The following is a 26,565-nucleotide window of genomic DNA, read 5'->3' on the forward strand; positions in this document are numbered from 1 at the left end:
CTAAAAGCTCCAATGACTAACATTTTCTACATCACATTTTAAGGGAAAGAGAGTAATGACTCCACTTTCATAACAAAAATAAAACATTTCAAGTGTCTTTCTTAAGTGCAGAGATACTCTTAGTAAGTAATCATTTGGATCTGAGTTCCTTTTAACAAAGTGAGTCTGGGTACCTTGAAAGTTTGGGGTGGGCTATTTTTTCTTCCTGGGCAAAGTTCCCCCTACATACAGGTACATATACCTATAGGTACATATAGGTACAAAGTTCCTATAAAAGGTGTAAGGTTGATTTTTTTTTTTTTTTTTTTTAATTACAATGGCCCACTGTTTCCATGTCTGGACAAAGACAGCATCTTTCCTTATCCAAAGGAGTTCTAAAGCAATTAAGATTTCCCCGTAGTTAGCAGTAAGGAAACCTTCTTTTATATATCTTCTCGGTTGCTTCTACCACCAGAAACAAGATTTCCGATAATACAGCGTGCCAATGAAATATATCTTAACAACCAAATCAATCATTCATCATAGAAACTTCTGTTACTATAGTTAAAACAAATTCAAGCACATTTGAAAATCAAATTCAAATTTTCTTGTGCCACAATTATTACAAGTAAACAAATTTGCAATGTTCTTCCAACACTGGTAATACCTACTTCCTACTTTCCTAATACATAAATACATCATACTTCATCTACATCTATATATCATATAAAGAAAATAACAGAAAGTTATTGCCTAAGGAAAATACACAAGACCAACTATTGTTAAGTATATAAACTTAATACATGTATACATATTTGTTTTTTGAACCTTCTATTAAGTTATAGTTAAGCAGATATTATATATTCTACCTTACTTTGCATGTGGTAGAACATAAGGAGACATGTAAAGACAGAAGTCAAGCCACATACATGCAAAGTTAGTAGCAAAGCCAACCCAGATCTCTAAGACTCCAGGAACTGGAAGAAGATGGCTGCTGGACAACTTATTCTCTCAGAATGGAATTTTAAAATATTTCCAATAAGAATAGTGTATCTTAAAACTAGAATAAAAGATCATTTGAAGTACCCTGGTTCATGTCGTACTAAACAATTTTAATTGAAGTTGATTTATATACCAAGTTTATCTATATTATGCAATATATTATAGATCTAAAAGAAAAATGTTAATGGCAGGCCTACAAAAGTTACATAAATAATATGGCTTTTGAACAATAATAGCATAATAACATTAAATAAATGGTTTAGCAATCTACTTAACTATTTATGACTCTGCATGCTCTCACAAATGTTAAAACAAATTGTTCTTCACATCAGCATGAACTCTTAGTGTACCTGCTCCAGTGAATGAAGGTATTTACTCCTCCTCTGCTGGAAAGCGACAAACACACTTCATTTCAAATTATCTACTGTCATTACTTTTTCCTCAGATCAATGAGAAATGTTTCATATCCAGAAGTGACCTCAAAAAAACTCCATTATTTAAGCCAAAGGCCAGGATTAAACACTCCAACATAATAGATTCACTCCTGGACTGCCCAGTCAGAAGAGAATTAACATCCAGAAAGACTCTCCTAGGAAATATGTCATGTAATTAGTTACAAAACAAACCCTTCTTGAAGAAAGTAAAATAAAATACAGAAGTAAAGATAAAATTTTTTTAAATAGAGCAAATAGGCTTTACTTTTTTTAACTTAAAACTTGGAAAGAAAAAATTAAGTAGTACCCTAATTAATCATTTTGTTTTCTGGTGCTTTCTTTTTGGCTTTTTAAAGACATATTCCACCAAAATCATCGTCTAAATGTTGTTGGGCATTACATGAACCACTCTTGTGATAATCTCCATTAAAGATCTAAGAGGTGCACTTCAAATGAGTCACACTTTAAATACAACATTACTTCATCTTTAGCACCATCTAATAATAAAACAGAATTTTGAATATTTTTGATAAGTGCTAAGCAATACAGAAAAATATGCAAGTACAGAAAAACAAGAACAATTCAATGAAAATAAAAAGGTTTTTTGTGGATTGTAATAAGGTTAACCATTCACAATGAAACGCAAAATATCATAGTAGCATCATATAATACATTTTCCATGAGATAAATACTGAGCCTCAGAATTTATAAAGATCTAGACTAAAAGCTGAAAAATATCTTAAAGCATTTAACAAATTCTCTAGGCCTTATAGTGAGGGCATCCCAACTAGTGTTTCAGGGTGTGTGGAGAAATGTATCCCCTCAGCCTGCAGGGCAGTTGGACACAAAGGGCAGCCTGGCCTGAGGTGTCAGAGCCAGTCACCTGCAAGCCCCAAACAGCTTCAACAGTTTATCACACATGCTGCACAGCTAATGACAAGCATGTCCTACACAGCTGATGATGTGGGAAGGCTTAGGAGATCCTGTGGAGAACAACACTCACACATACAAATATCCAACCTTTCTTCTCTCTAGAGAAATACTGAAAATTATTTAGTTATGTATCATTATCACCCAAATCTAGGTTTGGAAATTCTATCTGGATGTTAATGAGGTGTCTTCTTTTTCTTTTTTGTTAATTCTCAGCTGAGGACTTTTCATTGCTTTTAGGGAGAGGAGAGACAGAAACATTCATGTCTGAGAGAAGTATCCATTGGTTGGTTGCCTTTCAGATGCACCCAGACTGGGGATCACATGAAACCAGACCAGGGATTGCTCAGCCAGACCTGGGATTGCACTGCACCCAACCCAGGATCAAATCTGCAACCTAGGTATGTGCCCTGACAGGGAATCAAACCTGCAACCTTTCAGTTAAGGGACAACCCTCCAACCAACTGAACCATACTGGTCAGGGCTGTATCTTCCTATTTTTAAAATATTGCTTTTCTAGTCATTTTTTTTCCAAAACAGGAACTCTGATATATTCAGTTTCCACTCCCTGGAAACTGCAGCATAATGTAACCAAAAGAACATCCCCTTAGCTATGGTTACATGGTCTACTCAAGGATCATGTCTATCACTCGGCAAAATCATCAAATCAGCAAGAACAAGAAAGAGAACTCATAGACTATTTCAAAGAGAGCCCGAAAAGAGCTAAAAACTAAGAACAAAGCTAGAAAAGGGAAATACTGCTTGTAACTGATCTTTTTAATTTACTTCTTACAAAAACGTCTATTTATCAGAGTAATTTTTGCAGAATGAAATCTTAAGGTGTTTTCCTAATTGAAATCCATAAATAGTTCCTAAAGCCCTACAGGATAAATTCCAAACTTCCTGGATTCCTGGAAAATGTATATGGCCCTATCTCTATACTCCAGACTGTTCGACTACTTGCTAACGCCTCTGTGTAGTCAAATCTTCATGCCTCTCTTATACTGCTCCACCTACTTGGAATGCTTTATCTTATGACTCTCTCCCTCTCTCTCTCTCTCTCTCTCTCTCTCTCTCTCAGGGCAATAGTTCAAATTTCACCTACAAATAACACATGGAATAGTTTAGCACTAGCAATAAAAGCCTGTGCCCTCAGGGAACTTATAGATTAGATTAGAATGAATAGGCAGGTGATTTTAATACAGTATGATAGGTGCCAGAATAAGGCAAGCAAAGTGCTGTGGAGAGGAAGTGCGATGGGACTCACCTAACCAGTGAAGTGGTACAAGATGACAGAGAGGAACTCTAGGAACTAGAGAACTAAGTAGAAACTGATTTTTCTTTTTAATCTTAAATGTGAAGTAAGGACTTTGGGCTTTATTGTAATGCCAGTGGTTAAACTCCGAATGGCATTCGTTCATTCTTTATGGCTCCCCTGTCTTTGCAACAAACACGAAGAAATTCCAGATAAATATAAAAACAAATGACCAAAATAACATACCTATGCCCCAAAACATGTTAAATATCTCTATGGATCATAACTCTAACAGGAACACAAAGTGTGAGCCAAGCTGAAGCCAAGAGGTCTGCTAGGCTCTGGGCCCCAAAGCAGGAAAAGGCAGTAGGAAGCTAATCCTATAGGTAACTGTAAATATGAGGGTTCCACATGAAACAGGGGTAGTAGCCAGACTCTGGTTAAAACCAGAAACGGGGGTGGCACTTCCCCCTGATTATGAAACCAGATTGAAAAGGAGTTCTGCTAACTGCACTGAGGCTACAGCTCAGGAAGCTGCTGACCTGATGCCAGCTGACTCAGTGACTGAGTCTGTGACATGCCCAACGTCACCGTGGGGACAGGTCTGTCATCCATTAACAACACCTTATTCTGATCTGGGAACTCGAAAGCCAAACAAGAAGCAACTGTAAATCTGTTAGACTAGCAGGGAAAATCACAAAAAGAGATAAGACAGAGAGAAACATAAGGGAAGGAAAAAAAAATTCCCATCAGAGAGTGCCTGCAAAGTTACAGAACATAAAGAAAACACAAAGAAAACACCAACAATATCAACAACCACAATATAAATTCACTGGAGATAAAATTTAAAAATAACCCAGTGATCTAAAAAAGATTTTAAAATAAGCATGTGGTAGACTCATAATGAGGTAAAAGAATAACAAAAGAACCAGAAATTTTTTAAATAAAAACAATCAGAGGCAAGAAAAGAACTAGTGGATATAAAAAAGAACCAATTTAAAATCTTGCAAATGAGATACAACCATTGTAATTTACAAATAAAACGCTGTAATGGTTCAGAAGCCACCATCCCTCTGCCTTGGTCGCCACAGGGCTCTGGGTCCTTAAGGGCAGCTGTGTACAAGACAAGAGCCTCAGACACTGAGACTCAAAAAGGAAAGACACATGGTACCTGTCCTCAAAGAATTCACCATCTACAACAGTGATGTTAACAGAGTAAAACAAATTTTAGTTAAATTTCAAAAACGTAAGCATTTTTAAGTTAAGAATCTTGGCAATTCTCTTAGTTTTCACAAACTCATATCGCCACCTTTACTAGAGCTGTCACTTTACACTAGATAAGCAATTTTCAGACTTTCTCATCTCACGGCACACATAAACTAATTACTAAAATTCTGTGGCACACCCAAAAATATATTTTTGCCAATCTCACAAAAAAGGTAGGTATAATTTTGATTAATTCACACCAGATGACTACTGCTACATTGGCTGTTGTCATTTCTTTAACAATTTAAGGCAAAAGAAGTCAGTGCTTCTGACCAAATAGTCAGGTACTGCATATTTTAAAAATTCTTGCAGCCCACCAGTATGCTGTGGCATCAGATAAACATTCTCACAAAACGGCATCTGAATGGAGCTGAAATGACAAAAGCTGCTTCTTTCTTTATCTGTATTTTAACTCATCTAGCAACTACCCTTGTTTATTCAAAATATAACACTGAAAATGTGCACAACTGAAAAGTCTGAAAAGTCAAAGGCTACTTATTTCTTGTAATATAATTCTTAGTAGAAAGCACTCAAAGACTTTACAATAACAACTTCATTTTCATTCATCAATTGACTAATTATTTAAATTGTTGATAAGAAAAGCTACTCCTGTCATAGCAAGGTAAATACAGGGTGGGGCAAAAGTAGGTTTACAGTTGTGAGTATGCAAAACAGTTTATTCTTGTATTATTACTTATTAATTATTGTATTATTTTCCATACAAACAACTGTAAACCTACTTTTGTCCAACCCTGTACAAACAGTATGAATAATATGTGAAAAACTTTAAACTCCCTAATATTATTACAATAAGGAAATGCTCATTCCATCCCAAAATTTTCATAATCACAAAAGCTGTACTTTTTAAAGTACATCTAAGCTATCATAGGGTTACGACAGGGTAAAATCTTAACTCTTCCCTCACTGTCTAAAAGTAAACAGTTAACACAAAATAGTAAAATCCAGTTCTGTTCACAAGCAGAAATTGTAGAAATGACAGCAAGCATTCCATATACAACTGAGAAGATAAAATCTGTATCAGATTTGGTAGGTCTATAAAATAGATTTGGTTCCTTGCTCAATCAAAGACTTGGATAAAGAGACTTTTCTTATCCTTTAAAAACAAAACAAAACACTTTTTTGCTTAAACATAATATTAACCCATGTTACACAATGATCAAATTTAACACAAAAAAATATCTGCTGATTAAGGTCTACTGGCAATTTACCCTCCTCATATTTTTAATGAGTCATTTTCCAACAACCAGTCAACAGAAAATTTTAGACCACTGAACTATAAATCAGCCAAGAAGCTAATGACACCGATATCCTTAACACATCTAACTTCTTAGAATAAACCAAACATCAAAAAGTATCTCCTTGTTTAAATAGAGACAAGTGCACAGTACTGAGCTGAAATAGATTATTCAATCTCTTGGATGAAGTGACAGAATTCCAATTGGCCCAGTAACAATTTTTTTCTTTTTTTTTTAAGTACAACACCACAAACGCTCCTGAGACCACTGAAATGAAATAAAGAACACTCACTCATGACTGGAAACGTCTCTGTATGTTGTCCCAATCAGATATTAAACCAAAATCTGCTGTCCAAGGTCTCCTGGAGGAATACATGTCCTAGTGAGAAAAAAAAAAAACAAAGAGAAATAAATCATATTTTGTAAGGTATTTAAAATTAAGTTTTCTAAAAGAAGATGGAAATAATTTAGTTTCAAAATTTTCTCTTTCTAAAACAACCCCTTGGTGTCATCTACATATAAAAAATTAGCAACTAATCTTTAGAACATCATGATTAGATTCATATTTCCCTTTTTCTGTAAGAAGTTACCTCAAAAGTAAATAAAACATATCAAGTAATTACCACACGGAAACTAATTAAAATGTCCTTTATCTTATTAAACATAATATTAACCCATGTTACTAAAAATGTATTCCCTCCACCATTACCAAATAAATAACTCATAGAAAGAAAGCACTTCAACTAGGGTAAATATAGCACATCACACCTGCTAAATTTATTTCAATTGCATATAAATGATTTATATACACCGCCAAATAAAGATCACAAAAGTTATTGCTATAGATTTTCTCTAAAAATGGACATTTTCCTCACTATGAAAGTAATATGGTCTCATTGATTTAAAAACTTGAAAACAACAACAAAGTACAAAAAAAATTCTATCACAACACAATGCTACTACATCTACCCAATCATTTGGGGCATATTTCTTTTCAAGGCATTTTCTGGTAAGCACTTTTTAAATATAATTTATAAGCACTACATACAAAATTTTGTATTTGGTTCTTTTCACTTGGGTATATCACAAAACATCACTCTGTATTAGTATAAATATACTTAATCCTTTGCTAAAATTTACATTAGAAATCTTTCTTGGTTAATTATTTTTAAATGAGGCATAAATCAATACTAATGCTATCTTTAGTGGGTGCATAAATACTTCCCCAAATCAAATATGTGAAATTCCAAAAATAAGATCATATTAGATATAAAATTTACACTTGTGCTACTTAATGTGTAGCTTCCTTCATAAACTGATAAGCTACTTCTTGTAATCACAAGAAATGATGGTTACTTTATTTTCTAAACCAATTAAGAAAATAGCATAATGCTAAGGACCTCTGCTTCTGAAACATATTCAAGTTAGGATAACATTTTTTTGAAGAAATAATGCTTCCCCCATCTATATACTTATGTATGTAAAATACATGAAAAGTATAAATTTTCAAACTTACAATTCCATATGCACAGTATGGCTCACGTACTATAATTAGCAGTGGCATATATTCAGTTGCCACATAAACCCTTGACCCCCACCCCACAAGCTTTCCTCTTTATCCATGCAGTAGATACTATTAAATGATTTTCATTTCCAAATAACCCAATGATCCCAAAGGAAATGAGAAGTTATATGGAAAATCTAAAACATATTATCTACATGTTAGTTTTAGAATACATGATGAAAGATTCTCACTATGAGTACACTTTCTGGATGGGGTTTCACTGAGCTACTAGATTTGTTTGCCCTCCCAGGAACAACAAGGTTGAACATGCTAGCTCCTCAGTGATGTTCCTGAATGATGACATGAGAAGGCAAGCCCATGTTACAAATATAAAAAGTAAATGATATGTTCACAGATGACCCAGGAGTTTATTTACTTATATTTGTAAAGTCTAATCTCTTTGCCCAGTGACTTTTTGTTTTGTTTACTATAGATCAGAATTTTTTTATTTTAAACTTAAAATTTCAAAATGGCAACATCAAAGTACTTTGGGGTTTTTTTATTATATTTTATTGATTATAATATTACAGTTGTCCCAATTTTTCCCCCGTTGACCCCCTCCACCCAGCACTCCCCACTCCCTCAGGCAATGCCCACACCTCTGTTCATGTCCTGGGTCATGAATATAAGTTCCTTGGCTAATCAATTTCCTATACCGTACTGTACATCCCCATGGCTATTCTGTAACTACCTATTTGTATTTCTTAATCCCCTCACCTCTTCACCAGTACCACAACACCCCACTCCCATCTGACACCATTATAACGCTCTCCATATCCATGATTCTGTCTCTGTTCTTCTTATGCTTAAGTTTGTTTTTTAGATTCAATTGTTGATATTGCCACTTTATTATTCATAGTTTTGATTTTCTTTTTCTTAAATAAGTCCCTTTAACATTTCATATAATAAGGATTTGGTGATGATGAACTCCTTTAGTTATTTTCTTGTCTGGGAAGCTCTTTATCTGCCCTTCGATTCTACATGATAGCTTTGCTGGGTAGAGCCATCTTGGCTGGATGTCCCTGCTTTCCATGACTTTGAATTTTTCTTGCCAATCCCTTCTAGCTTGCGAAGTTTCTTTTGAGAAATCAGCTGACAGTCTTATGGGAACTCCCCTGTAGGTAATTTACTTCTTTCCTCTTGCTGCTTTTAAGATTCCCTCATTATCTTTAACCTTTGGCACTTTAATTATGATGTATCTTGGAGTGGGCCTCTTTGCATCCACCTTGTTTGGGACTCTCTGTGCTTCCTGGACTTGCATGTCTATTTCCTTCACCAAATTAGGGAAATTTCTTTCATTATTTTTTCAATAGATTTCCAATTTCTTGCTCTTTCTCTTCTCCTTCTGACACCATTATTATGCAAATGTTGGACCTCTTGAAGTTGTCCCAGAGGCATCTCACCCTATCCTCATTTTTTGGATTGTTTTTTCTTCTTGTTCTTCTGATTGGTTGTTTTTTGCTTCCTTATGTCACAATCATTAATTTGATTCTAGGCTTCATCCACTCTACCATTGTTTCCCTGTAAATTTTTATTTCAGTCAGTGTGTCCTTTGTTCCTGACTGGATCTTTTTTATACTGTTGAGGTCCGCACTAAGTTCCTTGAGCATCCTTATAAACAGCATATTGACCTCTGCATCTAATAGATTGCTTATCTCCATTTTGTTTAATTCTTTTTCTGGAGTTTTGACTTGTTCTTTCATTTGGGCCATGTTTCTTTGTCTCCTCATTCTGGCAGCCTCCCTGTGTTTGTTTCTATGTATTAGGTAGAGCTGCTATGACTCCCTGCCGTGGTAGTGTGGCCTAATGTAGTAGGTGTCCTGTACGGTCCAGTGGCACAGCCTCCCCTATTACCCAAGCTGGATACTCAAGGTGGGCTCTTTCTGTGGGCTGAGTACACCCTCCTCTTGTAGTTGAGCCTTGGTTGCTATTGGCAAGTCAATGAGAGGGATTTACCCAGGCCAATCAGCTTCAAGAACTGGCTGTGACCCCTGACCACCAACCTTTGCCCTCCATGGAGGATCAGCTGTGCAGAGGCAGGATGGTGGTGTTCCAACATTGTCTGTAGCTGTCCACTGGGTGTGTACGCTCTGGGGTTTCCCAGGTGGGGCAGTTGTAATTTTAATATGGTTGTGAGGCAGTGAGCCATGTTTGCCTATGCCCCCATCTTGACTGAAGTCACCCAAAGCACTGTATACTGCTCATAAGTTGACAAATAAATACTTATTCATGAATTGCAGTTCCTAAGCCATCAAGAGTTTTTTCAGCACTACAAATAGTAACTCAAGCCCTGACTGGTGTGGCTCAGTGGGTTAGTCGTCATCCCATAAACTGAAAGGTCACTGGTTAGATTCCCAGTCAGGGCTGTGACTAGTTGTGGGCCAGGTTCCTAGTTGGGTGTATGCAAGAAGCAACCAATCAATGTTGCTCTCACATATCGATGTTCTCTCTCTCTCTCTTTCTCCCTCCCTTCCCCTTCCGCTAAAAATAAATAAATACTTTTTTAAAAATGTACTCAGGTAAGGATAAAAATTAAGATAAAAAATTGAAAAAATGCTTTAAAAAAATAGTAAACTCAAGCTCTTTCTGCCATCTTTCATCATACCATCGTGGTGCACATGAATGTCCTCAAGAGTATCAACAATGCAAAGAGAGGCAAACACCAGGTTCTTATTAGGCGATGCTCCAAAGTCATCCAGTTTCTAACTGTGATAATAAAGCATGGTTAAGTTACACTGGCAAATTTAAAATTATTGATGACCACGTAGCTGGGAAAAATTTGAACCTTACAGGCAGGCTGAACAAGTGTGGAGTAATCAGCCCCAGATTTAATATGTAACTCAAAGATCTAGAAAAATGGCAGAATAACCTGCTACTGTCCTGTCAGTTTGGTTTCATTGTACTGACAACCACAGCAGGTATCACAGAGCACGAAGAAGAAAGACAAAAACACACAGGGAGGAAAATCCTGGGATTCTTTTCCTAGAGATGTAATACACATGTGCAAATAACCTTACCATCTGAAGTGATAAAGGTACTTTATAAATACATGACAATGCATAAATTGGAACTAATGTAAAATGTCGTAGAGCAATTCTTAGAAACATTTTAAATATTTCATAACTAAATTCATTTGTTCAAGATCCATTATGTTAACCACAGCTTTGAAATATAGATTCTCCCATCTACTTTCAAAGTATGTAGCATACCAATTCTTTTAAGCAACTAAGCAGTTCATTGGCACTAAGAAAATTTTCACATTCCCCTTCTCTGCCCCCAATGCTATTTCCTCCCACAGGACAAACAAGGAAGAAAAAAAAATCTTACTTGCTATTCTTCACACCATCCAAGAGGGAAAAAGTAACTTACCTTATCTACAACTTCATGTAAAAAGCAAATTTTCTGCAAAATCTGGCCTTTAAACTTATTTTCCAGGAACTTGAGCCATTGCTGTTTATTCTCATTCTCATATTCTTATTTTCTTATAACTCTAATATGGGTTTTTTCAAGTAACTCCTCCAACTTTTGTGACAAAACTTGATATGCACGAATGGTAATGCTACAACAGGCCTAAGGATAACCGGAACTGATAAGGAACTCAAGGTCTAGATAAAAGGAAAAAAAATGCTACCATAACCTTTTGATTATTGCAGCACTAAACATAGCCTTAAAATAATTTCAGCCACTTTTAGACAGTTAAGACCTCTGGAAGTATGTAAAAGAATTTCATATTTTTTAACTTACTGATTTTAGAGAGAGAAGGAAGGTGGGGAAGGGAAAGGGACAGACAGAAGAGAGAGGGAGAGAAACATCAATTTGTTTTTCCACTTATTTATGCATTCACTGGTTGATTCCTGTATGTGCCTCTACCAAGAATTGAACCCACAACCCTGGAGCACTGGAGTGATGCTTCAACCAACTGAGCTACCCAGCCAAGGAAGAATTTCTGATTTTTGTAACACCTGACAATCTATTCCAGAATTAGCTGAACAGACCCAACTTTAATTATTTTAAAACTTAAATTTAATGCCCTGACTGGTGTGGCTGGATCAGTTGGTTGGAGCACCGTCTAGTAGGCCAAAAGGTCACAGGTTCAATTCCTGGTCAGGGCACATACCAAGGGTGCGGGTTTGATCCCTGGGCAAGGTGCATAGGAGAAGGATATCAATCAATATTTCTCTCTCACATTGGTGTTTTTCTCTCTCTCCCCTTCCCTCTCTTTCTAAAGCAATAAAAACATGTCCTCAGTTGAGGTTAGAAAAAAATAAAATAATAAAATAAAACTTAAGTTTAATAGAATTATAAACCAAAACATATGGTATCACATTCTATTGTTTCTAATAACATTCTTTCAAGGAGACCAAATTAACATAAACTTATTTCACTGTACAATGATTTATCCTCTGGAAAAAAATAAATGACGGACTCCAGTCTCCAATAACAGCTGATGTGGTCTCCATTTTTTTACTCTCATCACAAATTATAATTTTTAAAAAATCAAATTTAATTTTCAAGACATGAAGCTAAGTGAAATAATCCAGTCAAATACTCTATGATTCCACATATGCAGTACCTAGAGAAGTCAAATTCATAAGGACAGGTAGTAGAATGGTAGTTGCCAGGGACTTGGGGAGGGGGAATAGGGAGTTAGGGTTTAATGGGTACAGAATTTCAGTATGGGAAGATGAGAAAACTTCTGGAGATAGATGATCATGGTTGTAAATCAATGTGAATGTAATTAATGTCACTGAACTGTACACTTAAAAATGGTTAAAATGGTAAATTTTACATATATGTTACCACAATGAAAAAAATGCAAATTAAAAACAAAGAATCAAATTTATCTACAGTTCCAAAAGAGTAAGTGAATCCTAAAGAAACAGAAATTGATTATAAAGAGTATCTATGTTTTTATTAATATATTTATCTTTTAACATACTTAAATTCTTTGTAGAATAAGAAGGATGACAAAATAATTATTTCTCATCATTTTTAACTTTATAATGAGTTTCTACTTCAGCAGTTTCTAATACTCGGCTATGAACTTTTCAATCTTATCATTCAAGAAAAGAACATCAACTAAACCTAAAGCTATCAAGATCTGTTTCCAAAATTCTTGTGTCCAAATGGCTTGTGAACCATCTTGTTACAAGACACCTAAAAATGCTTGATAAAATAAAAGAATTATCCTTTTAAATGCATAGCAAAGTTCACAAGAAATTCAAAGACGAAATAAATAAATAGGAGCACAGGAGTGGAGTAAGTAACTACCCTAGAGACATGTGACAATCTCCCATTACCAAGCTGCATTGTCCAATACTGTATCCACTAGATAACACGTAGCTATTTAATTTTAAATTAATTAAAGTCATGTAAAATATTATGGTTATGGCCAATACTCACAGCCAGCCAGCCAGCCAGCCAGCCTGAGGGTCAGCTCCACCCATGGATATGCCAACAGCAATCAAGGCTCAACTACAACATAGGCCACACATAATCCACATGAAGGCTATTCTTGTAGCACCCAGCTTAGATGATCAGAGAAACTGTACCACTGGGCACCTACAGGCTCCACAGGACACCTACTACATAAGGTCACCCAACCAAGATTGGGAGGAAAAGCAGGTATACCTAATAAATAGAAACAAACACAGCGAGGCAGCCAAACTGGGGAGACAAAGAAACAGCCCCAAATGAACCAACAGCAAAAATTTCAGAAAAAGAACTAAATGAAATGGAGGCAAGCAATCTACCAGATACATAATTCAAAACAAAGGTTACAAGGATTCTAAAGGATGCAGGGGGAAAATAGATTCATTCAGTGAGAACTTTAACAAAGAGTGAGAATAAAAAAGAACACAGAAACCATAAAAAAAGAACAAGTCATAAATGAAGAATATAATGATTAAGATGAAAAATAAATTCAAAGAAAAGTCAACATCAGATTAGACTGAGCAGAGGATCAAATCAATGATTTCAAAGACAAGGTAGCAGAAAACACCCAATGTTAACAGGGGAAAAATCTAAAAAAGTGAGTATAGGTTAAGGGATCTGTGGGACAATAGCAAGTTTAACAACATTCAGATCATAGGGGTATGACAAAGAGGAGAGGAAATAATTGAGAACCTTTTTGAATAACTAATGACTGAAGACTTACTTAAACTGGTAAAAAAGAAAAAAACACACAAGTCCAGGAAGCACAGAGAGTCCCAAACAAGATGGACCCAAACAGGCCCACACCAAAGATGAAAGATGAAGGAGAAGAAGAAGAAAAAGAAAAGGAAGAGGAAGAAGCAGAAGAGGAAGAAGAAGCAGAAACAGAAGAAGCAGCAGCATAAGAATAAGAAAATAAGGAGGGGGAGGAAAAGGAGGAGGTAGAAAGGCGCATAAATTGAATCATAAAATGGAAATAACTACATAACTATCAATAATCACTTTAAATGTAAATGAATTAAATGCTCCAACCAGAAGACATGGGGTGGGTGAAGGGATAAGAAAAGAAGACCCATATATATATATATGTTGTCTAAAAGAGACCCACTTACTTCAGATCGAAAGACACAGACTGAAAGTAAAGGGATAGAAAAAGATATTTTATGCAAATAAAAATTGAAAAAAGAAGCAATATTTATATCAGACAAAATAGACTTTAAAACAAAGGCTATAATAAGAGACAAAGAAGGATATTACATAATGATAAAGGGAACAATCCAACATGATACAACCTGGGTAAATATATATGCGCCAAACATAGGAGAACCTAAATATATAAAGCAAATACTGATTGACAGAGAGAGATCAATAGTAATACAGTCACAGTAAGGGATTTTAAAACCCCATTGAAATCAATGGATAGAGGTTTCAGGCAGAAAATCAACAAAGAAACAGTGGCCTTAAATGACACATTAGACCAAACAGACTTAATTGATATTTTCAGAGCATTTCACCCCAAATTAGGAGAATATACATTCTTTTCAAGTATACATGAAACATTTTCCAGAACAGAACACATATTAGGCCACAAATAACTTTCAATAAATTTTAAGAAGACTGAAATTGTATCTTCTCTGACCACGATGGCATGAAAATAGAAATCAATGACAAGAAAAATAATGAAAATACACACAAACACATGGAGGCTAAATAACATGTTACTAAACAATGAATGGGTTAACAGTTAGATCAAGGAGGAAATCAAAAGGAGCCTTCAGACAAATAAAAATGAAAATACAACAACCCAAAAATCTACGGAATACAGCAAAAGCAGTCCTAAGAGGGAAATTCACAGCAATATAGGGCTGCCTCTAGAAACAAGAAAAATCTCAAATAAATAATCTAACCTTACATTTAAAAGAACTAGAACGAAGTCCAAAAAGAGAAGAAAAGAAATAATAGATAAAAGCAGAAATAAACAAAATAGAGTCTAAAAGAAATACAAAAGATTAAAAGTGAAACTAGATCACCAACTTACACTATACACCACAATAAACCCAAGATGTATAAAAGACTTAAATATAAGCCATGACATCATAAAAGTTCTAGAGGAAAACATAGGCAGTAAAATTTCAGATATCCTATACAGTAATATTTTCACGGATATATCTCTTAGGGCAAGGGATATAAAGGAAAGAATAAACAAACAGGACTATATCAAATTTAAAAGCTTCTGCACAGCTAAAGAAAACATCAGCAAAATGAAAAGGGAACCAGCCGTAAGGGAAAACATATTTGCCAATGATACCTCAGACAAGGGTTTGATCTCCAAAATATATAAAGAACTTATACATCTCAACACCAGAAAAACAACCCAATTAAAAAATGGGCAAAGGACGTGAACAGACACTTCTCCAAGGAGGACATACAGAGGGCTCACAGACATATGAAGGATGCTCAACATCACTAGCCATCAGAGAGATGCAAATTAAAACCACGATGAGATATCACCTCACACCTGTCAGCATGGCCATCATTAACAAATCAACAAACAAGTGCTGGCGAGGATGCGGAGAAAAGGGAAGCCTGGTGCACTGTTGGTGGGAATGCAGACTGGTGCAGCCACTGTGGAAAACGCATGGAATTTCCTCAGAAAAATTAAAAATGGAACTGCCTTTTGATCCAGCGATCACACTGCTGGGAATATACCCCAAGAATCAAGAATCTTGAAGCACTTCTGGCCAAGATGGAGGCGTAAATACACACGCTGCGTCTCCTCACAACTAAGAAGGAATTTACAACCACTTCAAAACTAAAAAAGAAAATTAAAAAAAAAAAAGACAGAAAATCAAAACTATAGGGAAGTTCAGCAAAGAAATAAAGAAGAAATAATCAACCAGAAATGTAGGAGGGGTGGGGCCGGGATGGAGAGAAAGAGGAGTGGCGCAGTGGCTGTGGGGGCGGTGCTTGGTGGAAGCACGGCTAGAGGCAGCGGCAACTGGCGGGAGCACAGCGAGCAGGGCTAGCAGTACAGCGACTGCAGCTGTGGCGAAAATCACAGTCATACAGTTTAAACCGGAGAAGCAATCCAAGCCCCAAACTAGACAGATCCCAGACCAGACCACATAGCTTGCGGTTCCAGCACCAGGGAAAATAGAGCTGCATTGCTTCTGAATGTGAAAGCCAGTGGAGGTTGGGGCAGAGGAAGAAGCTGCCAGACTCGAAAAGGAGGCAGCTTGCTTAGTACGGGAAGGGGAAGAAGTGCCTGGATGAGCAGCGGCACCCAGCACTGTTCCCTCTCAGACCCCTCCCCTACATACAGCATCAAAACGCGAATGAAACAGGTGGCCAGCACTAACAAGAACCTAAGGCTCCACCCCCCTATAATGTAAGAGGTACAACGGCCCTACCCAAATCACAGAGGTAAACACAGAAAGCTGTCAAGATGAGGAGACAGAAAAGTACAGCCCAGAATGGGGGGCAGATCAATGTCTCAGTGACACAGCTAGGCAACGAGCAGATAGTGCACCTAACAGATGAGGAGATAGCAAATCTAACACATGGTTTAAGGCATTGGTGATAAAGATGCTCAAAGACTTGACAGACAAGGTTAAACAGGACAGGGAAAGAATGAAGGCTATCCTGGGTGAAAAGAAGGAAAATCCACATGAAACAAGTGGTGAAGGAAAGGAAACCAGGGTTCAAATCAACAAACTGGAACATAAGGAAGAAATAAAAAATCAACCAGTAGAGAAGGAGGAAATGATAATTTTTAAAAAATGAAGAGAGGCTTAGAAACCTCTGGGATAGCTTTAAACGTGCCAACATCTGAATCATAGGGTTGCCAGAGGTGAAGAGGGAGAACAAGAAATTTATAAATTATGTGAAAAAATAATGAAGGAAAACTTCCCTAATTTGGGGAAGGACATGGACATGTGGGTCCAGGAAGCACAGAGAGTCCCAAACAAACTAGACCCAGGGAGGACCTCCCAAGACACATCATAATCAAAATGCCAAAGGTTAAGGATAAAGAGAGAATCTTAAAAGCAGCATGGGAGAAGAGGAGAATTACCTACAAAGGGTCCCCATAAGACGGTCAGCTGATTTCTCAAAAGAAACTTTGCAGGCAAGAATGGACTGGAAAGAAATATTCAAAGTGATGAAAAGCAAGGACCTACAACCAAGATTACTCTGTCCAGCAATGCTATCGTTCAGAATGCAAGCACAGAGAAAGTGCTTCCCAGACAAGGTAAAGATAAATGAGTTCATCATCACCAAGCCCCTCTTATATGAAATGTTAAAGGGACTCATTTAAGAAAAAGAAGATCAAAACTATGAACATTAAAATGAAAACAGTATCACAACTATCAACAACAGAAGCTAGGGAATGGAAACAAAGGCAAACTAAGCAGACAACCAGAGTGGGAACAGAATCATATGTATGAGGAGCATGTGGGGGGAGGTCAGCTGGGAGGGGGAAGGGGGAGAGGGAAGGAAATGGTGCAGGAATTAAGAAGCACAGTAGGAGGGTGCAGAGTGGGCAGGGGGATGTTGAGAAGAGCTTACATGCATCACCCATGCACATAAACTGGGGGGCGACTGCTGGAGGTGGGGACTGCTGGGTGGAGGGGAGCAAAGGGAAAAGAAATTAGGACAACTGTAACAGCATAATCAATAAAACATACAAAAAGAAAATGAAAAAAAGAATCCTGAAACAGCAATTCAATGCACCCCTATGTTCAGAGCAGCATTATTTACAACAGCCAAGTGCCAGAAATAGCCCAAGTGCTTATCAGTAAGTGAGTGGATCAAAAAACTGTGGTACATTTACACAATGAAATACTACACAGCAGAAAGAAAGAAGGAACTCCTACTTTTCATGACAGTTGGATGGAACTGGAGAGTATTATGCTTAGTGAAATAAGCCAGGCAGTGAAAGAAAAATACCATACGATCTCACCTATAACAGGAACCTAATGAATAAAACAAACAAATGAGCAAAATAGAACCAGAGGCCTGGAAACAAGGAACAAACTGACAGTGATTAGAGGGGGGGGAGAGGGGGATAACAGGAGAAAGAAGGGAAAGAGTCTAGTCAAGGAACATGTATAGGACCCATGGACAGGGACAACTGTGGGGTGGGGAGTTAGGGAGGGGTAGAATTATTCTGATTCAAAAACCTGACATAGACATTACAACAAAAAATACTTATAAGCCAATATATGTGATAAACTGGATCCAGCAATACATATACATTAAAAAGGTCATACACCATCACTAAGTAGGATTTATTCTTGGGGTGCAATGTTGGTTCAAAATCTGTAAGTCAATTAACGTGATACACCACCTAAGCAAAATGAAGGATAACAATCATATCAATACTTGCAAAAAAAGCATCGACAAAACCCAGAACATATTTATGATAAAAACTATCAGCGAAGTGGGAACAGGGGGAACATACCTCAACAGTATAAATGACTTAAATGACAAACCCATAGCTAATAACATACTCAGTGGGGAAAGGGTAAAAATGTTTTTCTTAATATAAGGAACAAGAGAGTGATGTCCACTTCCACTTCTCTTATTCAACACTATACTGGAAGTCCTAGCAACAGCAATCAGACAAGAAGAAATGAAATGCATTCAAACTGGCAAGGAAGAAGCAAAACTGCCATTATTTGCAGATGGTATGACACTCAACATAGAGAACTGTAAAGATTCCACCAAAAATCTACTGATCTCCAGAATTCAGTTATTTTTATACACTAATAATGAACTATCAAAAAGAGAAACTAAAAAAAAAATTCATTTAAAATAGAATCAAAAAATAAAATAAAACAAAATAAAATACCTAGGAATAGATTTAACCAAGGAAGGAGGTAAAAGACCTGTATTCAGAAAGTTATAAGACACTAAAGAAAGAAATTAAAGATACAAATAAATGGAAGCATATACGTGCTCATGGAAAGGGAAAATTAATATTGTTAAAATGTCCATACTACCCAAAATAATCAATAGATTCAACAAAATTCCTATCAAAATACTAATAGCGTATTTCACAGAAGTAAAGCAAATAATCCTAAAATTTACATGGGATCACAAAAGACCCCAAGCAGCCGTAGCAGTCTTAAGAAAGAACAAAGTTGGAGGAATCATGCTGATATCAAACTATACTACAAGGTTGTAGCAATAAAACAGCATGTTACTGGCCTAAAAACAGACATATAGATCAATGGAACAAAGTAGAGATCCCAGAAATAAATCCATGCCTATATGGTCAATACATGCCAAAGGAGGCAAAACATACAATGTGGTAAAGAAACTCTATTCAATAAATATTGTTGGGGAAAATAAATAAATAAATAAATAAATACTGTTGGAAAAATTGGACAGATACTTGCAAAAAATTAAACTAGACCATCTTCTTATTCCATATAGATGTATAAACTCAAAATGGATTAAAGACCTAAATGTAAGATTTGAAACCATAGAACTCCCAGAAGAAAATATAGGCAGTAAACGCTCTGAAATTTCTCTTAGCAATATTTTTTTCTGATATATCTCCTGGGCAAGGGTAACATAAAAAAAATAAATGGGACCATATGAAGCTAAAAAGGTTTTGTATAGCAAAGGAAACCATCAAAACAAAAAGACTGTAATTGGAAAAGAAAATTATAAAAAAGAAACCTGTAAACATGAATAGATGCAGACAAATAGTAGAGATATAATCTAAATTAGGAGTTACAAAAAGCACCTAAATATTGAGCAAAAATAGCATGTAAACTAGAAGGGAGGTAATAGAAATGAAAATATTCCAGTTATTCAGGAAGAAGATGTGGCAAACACCAGCTTTTGTTTATATGTCTTCTTTTACTCACTTCCCTTGCCACGGCTTCCCTGGGAGCCACCTCATGGATCTGGGGTCCTGGCCATACGACGTATTGAAAAGTGGGCAGAACTGACACTGTACCAGTTATTAGAGGTTTTAAGAGCATTGAGCTTGTCTATGTTCTCTTGTCCTCCCCCCTTTACCCCAGGTAGCTGCTGGTCTCAGAATGCATAGATACCTGGCATGTAACTGCACACAACCCACAGCTTATGGCCAAACCCAGCCAACCCCAGCCAAACCCAACAGAAACTACCAAACCAGTGAGCCAGAATTAAATGCTTGTGGTAGTACACCACTGAAATTTAGCAGTTGTTTATTATAGCAACAGATAGACTAATGCAGATGATAAATATGTTAACTTTAAATGCAGGTAAATTTGTGAGTTTTAATTTTACTGAAACATTTTATTCACTAAATTTGTGACTATACACACACATACATACATACACACATATAACGATGCTATTTATATAAAGTTCCAAAGTATGTAAAATTAACAATATATAAGGTAACTATAAAGAAAAGCAAGAGAATCCTGGACCCCTAGAGCTAAGGCTGACGGTTTTCTGAGGACAGCAATAAGGTGGAGGAGTAGTGGGACATGTAATCCCAGAGGTGCTGGTAATGTTCTATCACTTAAGTTGAGGGAGGGGAGAGCATGGACATCATGTAACACATATTTGTATAAATATAATATAATATTTTATATGTAAAAGCAAAAATTTTCCAACATTCAGGAATGAAATGATTATAAATAAAAGTAACATGTAAATGTCATAAAGGAGTTTAACACACTTATAATCTTAAACCACATTTAAGAGGAAGAAATAGTTGCAGTGACTCATTTACTTTTTAAAAGTTAAAGACAAATACAAGTGATAGCCAGTTCCACTACAATTTGCAAGACAGCTTTCGGTGAAAGACAGATGATTATTCATTATCTACATGTAGAACTAGCTGGCCTACTCAAAGAATTGTACCATTTGTGATGTCTGATCTCAGCTGTCTTATCACTGAAGCTTCTAATCTCACCTTCACAGTTGTGTCATACAAGTTCATTTTCTAGTAAAAAATCCTAGATCCTGTTTTGCTAAATCGCTATTCATTGAATTGCCATCCCAAGAAAAACCTTAAGAAAATTCCCTTCATTGAAGCACTGTATGTAACAGCAAAAAAAAAAAACTATAAACAACTTAAATGTTCAATAATAAGGGATTGACTCAAAGTGAAATGTTGTTAATTTACATGTAATGAGTTATCATGCATCATTTTAAAATGTCTCAAAGAAATTTAATGATGAATGTTCTGTAATGTGCTTTATGCAACTTTCTAAAAATCAGCAAGATGTAATCAGAAACGATGCCTCAACCAATTTAAATTTATTTTCCCAAAGGCTTATAAACCAATACTTAAATGATTAATGTTCAGTTTTTAAACTTAAAGACAGATAATATATAAATTTACTATTCATTCAATAAATATTTACTGAGCAGATATTATGAGTCAGGCAGTGCTCTAGACTCTGAAGAAAACAAAACAAAGACCCTGTTCCTATATAAGTTGCATCACAGTAATTCTAATACCTTTCTTTCTTAATTCAGCTTCACAGTTTATTAGTTGAAATTTATATGTCAGGGTAGAATCCCCATAACATACTCTCATTCCAGATAAAGAAATAATTTTAGTTAATATTAAGGTCATTATTTATTGACACATAAAGTCTCTCACCACTGTACCTTCACAATTCTTGGGCTTTTTTTTTTTTTAAAAAAAAGGCTTTTTCTGCAATTTATATATGCTGAAACACGATGCTAAATTCCCACAGCTTTAAGTATTTTCCCAGCACAAGAGAAGTAAAGCAAATCCATCATTGCTAGAGTGAAAGGGGGTTTGTTTATCCTATTCACTAAATCAACAAAGTACTTCCTGCTAGTTAAGATCAGAGAATGAGATGGGCAAAATGAGAAATTGTTTGGTTTCCTCCAGTTTGTTTACACGTGTATGTTAATGAAGCATCAGATAAGAATGAGGTCTAATTTCCCCATCTGTAGGTAGAATTTAAGTTAGGTTTCCGGAAGGACTGATCAAATTCTAGTAGCCTTACACTAGTCAACATTTCAACTTCTAGGTATTTAGGAAAACAAATGACCTTACTTATCTGTTTCAGAGAGGCAGAGCCTTTCAAAAGTGGCTTATAATATGTTTATATGTTATATTTGCCTAATTCTCTTGATATATCCTATCAGAACTGTACATAATGCCTGAGCTTTACAGATAAAAGCTAAAATGAAAGATATAGTATCTGATTTTCAGGAGCCTGGCATCCTTTAAAAAGTCAGTTAAAAATTCCAAACTGCCAACTATTATATAATAACATGCACTATAGCAGAAGGCATGAGAAACATAAAGACAAGTAGACCTGACTCTAGGATCTACTGTCAAGAAATTTATCTGTAGTTGGATTCTAAACACAAGACTGTACCCATCCATCCATTCAGTAAATACTAAGTCAGCCATACAATAATCCAACGCTTCTCAAGGAGCTTGAGATAAAACAATCAAGAAAAACCTGGTACCGACCAGTCTGTGCTAACAGAACACATTCAGGACGAAAGTACCAAGGGAAACCAGAGTGAGATGGACTTAAGAGCTGCCACTCATGCAAAGGCCCTGTGGCCAATAAAAATGAGAAAACTTAGGGGCCAAAAATATACAGTACATATATACAGCTGAAGAGAGGTAAATTTGTATAGAATGTAAATAACCTTGGAATTCAGCAGGTTAATGATAGACGTAGGCCTTGCAAAAAAACAAAAAACATTTATTCAATATATAAGAAGTCCTAGATACAAATGGTCCAGTCCAGCTCTGCCACTGACTAGCTCTAGAAATTCAGATCAAGTCACATCAGTTCTCTGACCCTCATTTTCTTTACCTGTAAAACTAAATTAAAATTTCCAACCTGCTTATCACTCAAAATTGTCATGGATTATGTATGCATGAAAAAAATGTTTTGGCAAACAAAATATCTTATATATTTGACATATGTATTAGTACTGATCCATTTTTGGTCTTGTTGTATAAAGTAAGGAGTTGAAACACAATGTTTAAGTTCTTCTAGCACTGTAAGATTTATGACCTAAAAACTTACTTTAATTCACCGGATAACTAAGAAAGATTCTAACTTCCTTAGCATTATAAACAGGATCAATCCATCACAACTGGTGTGAACTGAAATGAACTAGACCCAAATGTTGGTTATGTTTTTAAAAAATGGCCCAGATTGAAATGACACATGAAAGAAAGTAAAAATGACTATCAACAGTGAAATAATCAAAGGTAACCCTAAGTTTTAGGGGAGAACCTAGACAACATTCTTTTGGCATTCCTCAGTGACAGTAAATCATCAACTTTGGAGGAAAGCATTTTGTAATAGGAAAATATTTGCCAAGCTAGTCAGAGGAAGGAGCTTAGAATTAAAAGTGGTAATAAAAAGTTGGGTCAAAAACAAAGTGTAATACAAACTGATGAGGAGTGGGGCTCAATCTCCCCAAAAAGCAATTCTTTCACAAATTTTTCTCCTAAGTAACTAATGTAGATAACTAATGTAGATAGTCTGCTAATGGTAACTACTCTTAACAGTAATTTGAATACATATTCTAAAATACTGTGTTAACAATTAGTCTATTACTGCCCTGACCAGTGTGACCCAGTTGGGTGGTCATCATATCGCAAAGAGAAGGGTTGCCAGTTGGATTCATGGTCAGGGCCATGCCTGGGTTGGCAGTTCAGTCCCTGCTTGGGGTGTGTACAAGAGGTAGCCAATAAACATCTCTCTCTCACATTGATGTTTCTCCCTCCCCTCTCCTCTCTAAAAATAAATAAATAAAATCTTTTTAAAAAATTAGTCTATTACTTCACAATCTAACTGGGAAAGTAAAACACAAACACATGAAAAATGACACAAAAGACAAGGTAAGGGACACACATTTCCAACAATGATAGGCCAGGTATTACAGATTAACCTTTTTCTTAAAGACAATAAAAAGCTAGACAAATATACATTAAGTATATTTTAAAATTATTAAAAATACGAGATCTTTTGATGGACTTCCGGCCAAGATGGAGGCGTACACAGATACGCTGCGTCTCCCTCCACAACTAAGAAGGAACATAACTACCTCAAAACTAGAAACAACCAGAAGTTCCAGAAAATCAAACTGCATGGAAGTCCAACAAACAAAGATATAAAGAAGAAATACTCATCCAGACAGGTAGGAGGGGCAGAGCCAGGGCAGAGAAGACGTGGTATGGTGGTGGCGGCGGCAGCGGTGGCGGCGGCAGCAGCAGGCGGGCAGATCACATGTTTCAGAAAGTCAGGAAGGACACCTGGGGAGCATTCCCAGCTCCTCACCGGACCTCGAAGCCCACCGTCCCAGCACCAGGGAAAATCAAGCCTCATTACTTCTGACTGTGCAGACCAGTGGGGGTTGGGGCAGAGGCAGAAACTGCCAGTCTCTCAGCAGAGTCTGCTTGTTTAAAGGGCCCCCACGGTCCTAGAACATCCGCAGACCCATCCACTCTTGGAACAACATCCAGGGCAGCAGCCAGAGGGGCGCCAGTCTGGTGCGGAAGTGGGAGAGGTGCCTGGAAAAGGGGCAGGTGGCATTGTTCCCTCTCAGACCCCTCCCCCACATACAGCGCCACAATGTGGTGAAACAGGTCGCCCTGTACTGACAAATCCCTAAGGCTCCGCCCATGGCAACATAAACAGGAGCAACAGCTTTACCTGGGACATGGAGGCAAACAAACACAGGAGCCTGTCAGAATGAGGAGACAGAGAAGTATGGCCCAAAAGGGGGAATGGATCAAGGTTCCAGTGGGAGAACTAAGTGACGAGGAGATAGCCAACCTAACAGATGAAGAGATAGACAACCTAACAGATGCAGAATTCAAAACACTGGTGATAAAGATGCTCACAGGCTTGACAGATATGCTTGAGTATGGCAAACACATAAGAGAAGAAGTGAAGGCTATGCTAAGTGAAACAAAGGAAAATCCACACAAAACCAATGGTGAAGGAAAGGAAACTGGGGTTCAAATCAATGATTTGTAACATAAGGAAGAAGAAAAAAACAGTCAACCAGTGCAGAATGAGGAAGCAAGAATTGAAAAAAAATGAGGAAAACTTCCCAAATTTTGTGAAGGAGATGGACCTACAGGTCCAGGAAGCACAGAGGGTCCCAGGCAAACTGGAGCCAGAGGGGACCACACCAGGACGCAGCATGACTGAGATGCCAAAGGTGAAAGATAAAGACAGAGTCCTGGGGGCAGCAAGAGAAAAGTGGAGAGTTGCCTACAGGGGGGTGCCTATAGATCTATCAGCTGATTTCTCAGATGACACTTTGCAGGCAGGAAGGGACTGGCAAGCAGTATTCAATGTGATGAAAAGCAACCCACAAACAAGATTACTGTATCCAGCAAAGCTATCATTTGGAATAGAAAGGCAGATGAAATGCTTCCCAGACAAGGTGATGCTAAAGGAGTTCATCATCACTGAGCCATTATTACATGAAATGTCAAAGGGACTTACTAAAGAAAAAGAAGATCAAAACTATGAACACTAAAATAACAACAAACTCACAAATATCAACAACTGAATCTAAAAAATAAAAACAAAATCCTGTTCCTACAGAATTCTGTTCCTACAGAATAATAAGTAAGGGGATCATTTGGAGGGTTATCAGCTGGGAGGGGAGAGGGAGAGAAATGGGTAATGGTACAGGGACTAAGAAGCATAATGGGTTGGTATGAAATAGACAGGGGGATGTTAAGAATAATATAGGAGAGGGTGAAGCCAAAGAAGTTATATGCATGACCCATGGACAGGAACTAAGGGGGGTGGGATTGCTGGAGGGAAGGGGGTTACTGGGCAGAGGGGAGAAAAGGGGGAAAATTGGAACTATTGTAACAACATAATCAATAAAGTATACTTTAAAAATTATTTAAAATACAAGAGGGCATAAATTGGTACAACCACTTTGGAAAACTTTGATAATAACTATTAAAGCTATATATGAATATATATTATAGAGAGAGAATATATAGAGATTATATATTTTTTCCACCTATTACTCAATAATTCCATTCCTAGGAATATACCCAAAAGAAGGGAGTATATATGTCCAACAAAATATCTATATATATAAATGTTCATAGCTGCTTTTATAATAGCCAAAAACTGAAAACAAACCAAATGTCTATTAAGAGTAGAGTGAACAAATAAATTGATATAGTCATGTATTAGGCTACTACCTTGGCAAGCTGTATTTTCCAATAATGATCACTAAAGTACTGCTGGTCTCACATGCCTTTTCCAGAATCTTGCCTCTCCCCAACAAGAGGTAGAATCCATTTCCTGTCTCGGTAAATCTGGGTAGGCTCATACTGCCTCAAAGATAGACTGCAGTGGAAGTAATCCGGCATAGGCTTAAAGGTCAAGTCATTAAGAAGCAAAACAGCTCACTGGCTCTTTACCCCACTTCTCCCCACATGTG

General features: G+C 36.6%; 1 protein-coding gene and 1 pseudogene across 2 annotated transcripts in view; one reads left to right on the forward strand and one right to left on the reverse strand.

Annotated features, from left to right (window-relative positions):
* The window catches only part of USP6NL (USP6 N-terminal like), a 185,441-nt gene that overhangs the window by 151,673 nt on the left and 7,203 nt on the right, over nucleotides 1–26,565 (reverse strand). For both annotated transcript variants that reach the window (XM_090266505.1, XM_090266506.1), the window contains one exon: nucleotides 6,415–6,501. In XM_090266505.1, the coding sequence (XP_090122631.1) occupies nucleotides 6,415–6,418 (4 nt within the window). In that variant the 5' untranslated portion in view covers nucleotides 6,419–6,501. The remainder of the gene's footprint in view (nucleotides 1–6,414; nucleotides 6,502–26,565) is intronic.
* On the forward strand, nucleotides 10,299–10,672 carry LOC150019564 (small ribosomal subunit protein uS8 pseudogene; annotated as a pseudogene).

Source organism: Furipterus horrens, unplaced genomic scaffold (assembly GCF_987537825.1).
Source record: "Furipterus horrens unplaced genomic scaffold, mFurHor1.1.pri manual_scaffold_2, whole genome shotgun sequence".
NCBI classification, from domain to species: Eukaryota; Metazoa; Chordata; class Mammalia; order Chiroptera; family Furipteridae; genus Furipterus; species Furipterus horrens.